Here is an 8783-nt window from a genome sequence, read left to right as displayed (position 1 = left end):
GGTCACATATAAACCCCACTTGCTTTTAGATGGGCTAATTTATTGCAGGATTTAAAGTGTAAAGTTTACAAGGTGTACCATTTCCTGCACGATTTAAAGTTTAAGTATAAAGCTTACAAGGTGTGCTAGTGTACATAAGACTTCAAATGTAAAAGTAATAAAACCAGGAACTATGTGTGCGTCTTTGGATATGCAGCACAAAGAAAGAGAGAGAGAGAGAGAGAGAGAGAGAGAGAGAAGAGCTCAAAAAGCACTTTTTTTTGCAAATTGCCTCTGGCATTACAACATGGTGGAGGGAGACCTCACAATGTTTGGATGACGTAAAGCTCGTGCATTTTTTACCATGGTGAGCCACTATTATTACTTGGATTGGTTTAGACCTTATCTCGTTGAATGGTTGCGATATACTACTGGCTGCATCTGGAGTTCCACAGTAATATGGGCATGTTGAACGTTATGCTGAAGATTGATAGACTTTAAGGATTTTAAGACTACCTCAACTTCTTGCCAAATTCAAGTTTTGCATGCTATGGAGGGAGGGGGAAGAATGCGGTCGTCTCTCTCGCTGTAGGAGGAGGAAAAATGCCCATCTGCATATGGTGTAACCACTGCTCAAATGGAAGCACAACATGGGCAGACAGAAGGCCACATGGTCCAAGATGAAAACCGAGGACTTGAATGAACAACATTATCGAGGCTCCATGAAGTAGAATTGAGAAGTGCCAACACCCAATTGTTGTGTTATGCGGCTTCCCCCTCCCCCGCCGCTCCTCCTTGTTATAGAAGATGTGTGAACACCAAGTGGCGATGGAGGTTGCCCCACTGGTAGAAGAGGCTTCTTGTGGCGGGCTGATAGGATTTGACTGAACGATTTTGCGCGCCCATGTTGTGGAAGATTGCTGTAGAAGGCGTGTAAACACCAAGAGGAGGATCTGGATGAGTAAAATTGTCCGTCCTACTTGTGTAAACACCCAATTGTCGATGAAGGTTGTCTGTTGAAGCCGATGCTCATTTGCCTACCCATGAGTCGGTAGAATCTCTGTACACTTGATGGATATATACCTTGCGCACACTGATTTGTACGTGATGCAGGCAACCTATGTCTTCTTCATACAGTGAAGGCTCAGACTGGGGGAGGTAGGCTCTCACTGATGGTGTCCAGCTTTGGAACCCACGCCTTGGACCTGGTGATCAGCATCATGTACTGCTTCGACGGATGGGAGGTTAATACTTGTGCACCACCTTGCTGCGGGGCGCTATCTAGATCTGTGCTGCCATTCTCCTCAGCATTCTTAGGACGGTACTGATGCTCAGACGGGAGTAGAGGATCTTGCACACAAATAGAAGTGCTGACTTTTGCGCTTGTGACTTTTGCGCTTGTGACGCCTGCACGCTTTGGAGGTTTAGTAGCCTTTGCAGCTGCAAAACACGTTGAGTTAAGAAGCTGCCCAAAGGAGGCCAACTCCTCGGCAGTCACACGTGTGTGCAACCTGTGCATGGGGAAGAGGATGTACACACGGCCGGGTTTGGCTTCATCGTCTGCAGCCAAGGGGGCGGCCCGCTTGCCTCCCGCTAATTGACCATATCTCTTTTCAAACTCGGCCACGAAATGGCCAGGGAACTCCAGCGTCAGCTCGGCCACCTGCATGGGGGCGCCGCCCAACACCAACACCCGGCCTTCCACAGAGTGCACCACCTCGATCACGGACACAGATTTTACTGGAGCAGCGACGTAGCTGCAGAGCCACACGCAGGAGAGGTAGTTCCCCATGATATAAATGCTTGACTAGGCAGATTATTTAAAAGCAGATGAGGAGTCTAATGCATTAAAGGCGATAATTGAGTACTGCAGCTGTTGTAGCTAAGCCTAAATATCGGTGATCAGAGAAGAATACGAGCAGATTGCCTACTATATTGATAGATCCTGAGCTCATATATTATAGGTGCCTTCCAAAGCTTCTGAGAAATGCCGCCGACGTTCAAAGCACATCAATGATGTATTTCTTTGAAATCTCATCTTGTGCTTTTCACTTTTTGAAGGAGTTCATGAACTCAAGGTTTGCAAATACATGCATGATGTTCATGACTTGCTTCCACTATGTCTTCATCATAAAGGCACCGTCGACATCCACGTTGTATGGTAGGGTGTGTGGATCTAATGGTGGAATGGGTCTCCTAGAAGCTAGCTCATAATATGTAGATGAAGAGCCCCCCTATTGGGGAGACGCCCAGGGAGACCTAGTGCTGTTTTTGCCAAACCAAAAGCAACCTACTCCCCCCCGGTTAGCTATTGTCATACATCGAGAGATGCTAATGCATGTTGGGAGAGCTACTATCATGCACCGATATCACCCGGCATGCATTGGGAGCTCTTGGTACATCTTTAGCTACTAGCATGCTCAAGTAGCACCCATCATGCATTGGGGCCTCCTAATGTATGTCAATAGCAAACGGCCTACTGATGTAGTACATGGCATGCATTGGGACCTCCTAATGCATGCGAGTAGCAAACGACCTCCTTAGGTAGCACACAGAATGCATTAGGATCTCCTAATGGATGTTGGTAGCTAGTTAATTGCTTAGGGAGCACCTGGTATGCATTGGGAGCTTCCCCCAGTGCATACCAATTGGAGCTTCTAGTGCACATGCCCATAACTACTTTCATGCTTAGGCTGCTTAGGTATCATCTGGCATGTATCAAGACCTACCCACATGCACTGGGATCTCCTAATCCATGTCGGTAGCCATTGGTTGCACCACCCCACATGCATTGGGAGCTCCTTATGCATGCCAATAGCTACTGCCATGGATTGGCATGCATTCGAAGCACCTGACATGCATTGAGAGCTCCCGCTGCATGCCCATAGCATGATGGGAGCTACCAGCATGCATCGAGAGCTTTTGGCATGCACAAGGACATCCCAATGCACACAAGTAGCTATCGACATGAACTAGTAGCACCCGAGATGCTTAGGTAGCACACGACATGCATTGGAAGTTCTTGGTTGCATGCTTACATTGTAGCATCACACTTAGGTAGCATCCGGTATGCATCAAGAGCAACCGGCATGCATCGCAATCCCTCAATGCATGTCGGTACCACCTGGCATCCTGATGCATGCTGATAGCTAATAGGATGGTTTAGTAGCATCCTGACATGCATTGGGAACTCATGGTACATGCAAATGTTAAGAAGTAGGTATGATCTAGTTACCAGCTATTATGAAAATGCTCAACATGTGTCAACTAGTTCATGACAAGTAAGCATTCATCTCACTATATGGGAAGTAGTTATAAGCTAGTTATAAGTAGATATTAAGAAGTTAGGGAGCTATCAGCATGCAGTGGTAGCACTCGACATGCATAGACATCTATCGGCATGCTTAGGTAGCACCTGTCATGCATTGGGCTCGTGTGAGCACGAGTGCATCAATGATCACCAAAGATATTTTTTCTCTCAGAGAATTTAACATGTTCAATTGGGTTGTGGGCCCTTGATCACTTCATGGTGGGGGAGGTTTCCAATGGCAATCTTGAATGTTGCGAGTTATGCTACAACTTCGACACCATCGTTGACTGTGCTGAAGAACAAGAGGATCAGAAGGAAGGTGACCCTTATTGATTTTCCATTAGGAAATGGTTAGAAAGCCTAAAATATTTTGAAAGACTTTAACATTGAAAAAGGACCTAACATCACGTGGTCCCAGATTTTGGAGTTATTACCAAAGATGAGGATGCAATGGAGTAAGGTTAGCATTAGATTACCCAAGAAGACGAGAAGTGTTTATTCAAATCTGATCAAACACAAGCCACAAGTTGATGTGAATTCTTGGATAAAAGGACATGGGCTTTCAAAGGTCTACATCTAGATGGTGGGGCACATAACTACAAGAGACATGGCCATTATCCAGGCTTTTTTTGACGCTTTAGAACTAAGCTTAAAATCTCCAAAACGTCGAAAAAAACGTCAAAATGGAAACATCAAAATAAACGCTGATACACACGTCGAAAAAAGCATCAAAATAAGTATGTTTTCCACTCTTGTTTCGACAAACTTTTCGACGCTTTTTTGACTAACATTTCTACTGCTATTTCGATGAATGCAGGAAACTTTCAACAGTTATTTTGACAGATGCAAGAAACTTGCGACAGTCTTTTTGACAGATGCAAGAAACTTTCGACGGTTTTTTCGACGGATGCAAGAAACGTTCGATGCTTATTTCGACACATGCAGATAATAATTCTTTTTTTTTGCATAATGGTGCATCGAGCTGTAGTCTAGAAGTAGCTGGATGCACCATTATGCCAAACTTATAGAGTACCAAAGGCAACTATACTCTAATGTGAAGAACAAAGCAAATTTGTTGAAAAGTTGGAGTGTCATAACGTTTTCGACATTACAAAATAGGTACATTGTACACAAAATAGGTACACTGTACACAAGCGTAAAAAATGGCCAAATTATATTGCAAGATGTGAAATTTACATATCAAGCTCTACCGCCATAAGCCAAAATTGTATAAAGTAGTTACATAAAAGCTATACTCGATGACCAAAATTGCATAAAGTAGTCGCATATACAAGCTATACAAGCTCAAAAAAAGATGTGAGCTGACCAAAATATGTATGTACAAGAGGAAAGACATGGGCCAGGCCACTCTATGCGGAGCCCTCACTGTCCTCCTCTTCTCCCGTTGTCAACCAACCAACCACTTGATTAAAACAGTACCAAAACAACAAGATAAGCATTGATACTTACAAAGTAGACATAACATCAAATGAAACATACAAGACAAGCGTTGATACTTATAAAGTAGACATGGAATGCATCCCAACCGGTGCCTCCAAGAGGAGAGCTTCCTACGCTCTCCATTCGGGCTTTCACCGCATCCTCTTATTGCTTGTAGCATTGGGGATATCTTGCATGCTTTTGCTTCTCCTCATTCCAATCCTCGTTGCTCATGTACCAAGACTTCTCACCCCCTGACTTCACTCTCCTAGTCACATCTCCCCGCCAATGTTTCATGATGTCTACCATGTGGTCCTTTATCCACCTTATGGGGACGACATCACCTACCGATGGCCGGCTTGTACTCATCCTTGATTTGATTAATGACTCTATCTTTCTTATCTTTATCCAACTTTGGTCATAAAGTCATAAAGTCATTTACAAAGACAATGTGGCAAAGCTCGCGGATGCAGCTCTTCATCTCTTGCCCGACATTATCCAAAACCACATTGCCATATTGACAATTGTGTAATATTTTTTTCCATCAAAACGGGTAAGGGTTGTGTGTCGAAACGTCGTGACGATGATCACAAGCATGGAGTGCTTTTGGTGCTAGATGGGGAAGGACGCCCATGTGGGGGCATAGACCCATCCGTGCCCCCACCTGGACAACAGCCACCTTCACCACCACTACTCGAGCCTTGTCCTTTGCGAGTGGACGAGCGTACCTAAGGGAGAGATTCTGGCAGCTCTTTGTGGGGTTTCTACTAGTGAACTAGGGTTAACGATGGTGGTGCCCGATGGTGCGACCGAAGTGCCCGCCCCTCTAAAAAAATATTGTTGTGCCACCGCTCTTTGCATGGGCGTGGCTTGTGCTAAAAAACCCATAAACTAGTCAAGTGACATGGCATATGGAGAGAAGGATGGAGAGTAAGCCGGTGTCTCATCTGGAGTGCGAGACATGTTTCTACACACACATAACAAAGCCCACATGGGCACTTTAATAAGAGCATACACATGAATAAGAGCACACATGTCACAACACACAACACACGCACATGCAACCAAGATGAGAGGGGAGGGAGGGCAAATAAGGAGGCAAACCTGCTTGGAAGGTAAGGAGTTGGAGACGAGCTTAGGAGAGAGAGAGAACTTGCAAAAAACAAAGAACCAAAAAAAAAACATTCATTATCCCTCAACCCTGATACACATACATCTCACAACCAAGAGGAGAGGGGAGGGAGGGAAAATAAGGAGGTGAACCTACTTGGAAGGTAAGGAGGTGGAGAAGAGCTTGGGAGAGAGAAAGGACTTGAAAAACAAAGAAGAAGAAAAAAACAAAAACATTCATTATTCCTCAACCCTGATACACACACATCTCACAACCAAGAGGAGAGGGGAGGGAGAGCAAAGAAGGAGGAGAACCTGCTTGGAAGGTAAGGAGGCGGAGAAGAGCTTGGGAGAGAGAAAGAACCTACAAAACAAAGAAGAAAGCAAAAAAATAAGAAAATTACCCCTAATTACACACACAGACATTTAACAACACAAGTACATGTAACCTAGAGGAGAGGGGAGTGAGGGCAAAGGAGGCATACCTGATGAGGAAGCAAAACGCACATGCGCAAACAAAAACACAAAAAAAAGAGGTTCTATTTTAATGTAAAATCTGCGCCGTCGATATATACGTTGAAATAACTATGGAAAAAAGCATCAAAAAGTCAGTGGAAAAGAGCATGGAAATAAGCATCGAAAAAATAAATTTCTCACGCTCTTTTCAACAGATATTTCGACGAACTTTTCGACGCCTATTTTGATGATCACTACTTTTCATTCAAATTCAAAATCTTTTCAGATCTTGCGTGTCCCCGACATTTCAAATTACCTATCATCGACTACCACCCTCCACAAATACTTAAGAGATGATTCCTCTCCAAAATAGCATTCGTTCCCATTGTAAATCAATATGAAAACCATGGACAACTCTACACCCTCAAATTTTGTTGATTTAGAGGAGAAGACACTTTGCTCATGTACTCGCTGCAAATACCAAGTGGCTCGACGTCGATGAATTTGAAAAAAATGGAAAATATTTTCGGTGGAGCAATTGGAACATCTAATTAGTAGCAATGCGCGTTTCAACAATGACGAACCAATGGATATCCGGCCTGAACGATGGAGACCAACAAGAGTAGCCACAAACGAGGTGATCCAACAACCCGAGGAACTTGAGGTGGATTCGGAGCAAATCCTAGAACATGACATGGATGCCATGATAAATGCCTTACACGATGGAACATAAGATGGAACACGAAGGGGTAGAAGAAAACACATGACGTGTGGAATACACTTCCCAAGAAGAGAAAGAGCTACGTAGGCTTGCTCGTCTTCCACTATATCGTGGAGCACAAGTGTCTGTTTTACACGCTTGCCTATCCATATAATTGAACTTGCAATTGATTTTTGGATGGTTTGATATACGAGTGTATCATAATTTTTTCCGTAAGTGATGATATCATATGCAATTAGTGTGTTATGTACCTTTATATGCATTTTCTTAGCCTGACTATTTTGTGTAACAGCTTATTGAAACATCAAATATTGCCAAAAGATAATGAGATGCCAGTGGACCGTAGTCTAGCAAAAGTAATGTTGCACTCGATTGGCATGGACTACAACACACACCATGCTTGTCCAAATGATTGTATTCTTTATTGACAAGAATATAACAATGCAGTACAATGTCCATATTGTGGTACATCGAGATATAGACAAGAATATAACAATGCAGTACAATGTCCGTATTGTGGTACATCGAGATATAGACAAGATGTGCAAGGAGAAAGGGTACCAGCAAAAGTTTTACGACACTTTTCCATCATCCCTCGAGTTAAAACAATGTTTAAGTGCAAATCCATTGCAGGATTAATGACCTGGCACCGTAACGCTAGGTCCACGGATGGTGTTATGCGTGTGTCTGCAAATTTTCCTACATGGAAGCACATTGAAGAGAAGTGGGTAGCCTTTCAAGAGGAAGCTCGCCATATTCAACTCAGACTAGCAATGGATGGAGTGAATCCATTTGGTCTACAAAGTTCATCATGGAGTACATTGCTTGTTTGTCTAGTTAACTAAAATCTTCCACCATGGCTAGCGATAAAAAAATGGGCATCTTTTCTTGTCTTCGATAGTTCTTGATAAGTACAAGGTAAAGAACATGGATGTGTATTTATTCCCTTTAGTTTAGAAGCTTCGTGTTCTATGGGAGGGCATTGAAGTTTATGATATTTCCAAGAGGTTTGTACAACGTGCGCTAACATTGAGAGGAATACGTATGTGGACTATGCATGATTGGCTTGGCTATGTAGAGTGCTCAGGTAATACTGTAGCTTGTTAACATATTATGTTAAGTCATGATTGTCATCCAAACTTACCTGCGACAATATTTTTTGATATTCTATAAGGCTTTCAGTGTCAGGGTATAATGGATGTCCATTATGTGGGCCACAACTTGAGGCTCGGTACTCAAAGTCTATGAAGAAAGTATACGAGGGCCACAAGAAGTATCTCCCAGTGAACCATCCTTTGTAAGCTATGGCATCATCAGTTTGCTCACTCAAATTTCACAAAGCTTCTTGATATTCATCGTCATGATCTTGTGAGAGGTATGGACCTCAAATCTCACCCGCATATGGGGATATGTTAATATTGAGCTCTGGGCAAATATCATCGTAAACCATTTCCAATGTATACAAATATTCATTCAAATAATCTTTTGGATCTCATTCATATACTGATATTTGTGAACCATTTCCAATGTATACAAATATTCATTCAAATAATCTTTTGGATCTCATTCATATACTGATATTTGTGAACCCTTTCCTCCATCCAAGTCTTGCTACCATTACTTCATTACTTTTATTGATGGCTATTCACAGTATACAAATGTCTTTTTGCTATGACATAAATCAGAAGCATTGGACACATTTAAGAGATACCAAATATCTGTGGAGAATCAAACTGGTCAAAGAGTCAAAATTCTTTGAAGTGATAA

At 42.8% G+C, this 8783-nt stretch overlaps 1 protein-coding gene across 1 annotated transcript; it reads right to left on the bottom strand.

Moving 5' to 3' along the window:
- Window positions 1–1123: 1123 nt before the first annotated feature.
- On the bottom strand, window positions 1124–1980 carry LOC147614968 (uncharacterized). Its single transcript, XM_086780011.1, has one exon. The coding sequence runs from the start codon at window positions 1769–1771 to the stop codon at window positions 1124–1126; it is 648 nt and encodes a 215-aa protein (XP_086636137.1). The 5' UTR covers window positions 1772–1980.
- Between the last annotated feature and the right edge of the window lie 6803 nt (window positions 1981–8783).

The sequence above is a fragment of the Cibotium barometz genome, chromosome 41 (assembly GCF_041138505.1).
Source record: "Cibotium barometz isolate CiBa-2024 chromosome 41, ASM4113850v1, whole genome shotgun sequence".
NCBI classification, from domain to species: Eukaryota; Viridiplantae; Streptophyta; class Polypodiopsida; order Cyatheales; family Cibotiaceae; genus Cibotium; species Cibotium barometz.
The sequence above is the reverse complement of the archived record's forward strand: the minus strand, read 5'-3'. Positions and strand labels throughout refer to the sequence as shown.

Coding starts and splice junctions, on each gene's coding strand:
- LOC147614968 (XM_086780011.1), bottom strand. CDS start 1,771: ATGGGGAACTACCTCTCCTGCGTGTGGCTCTGCAGCTACGTCGCTGCT.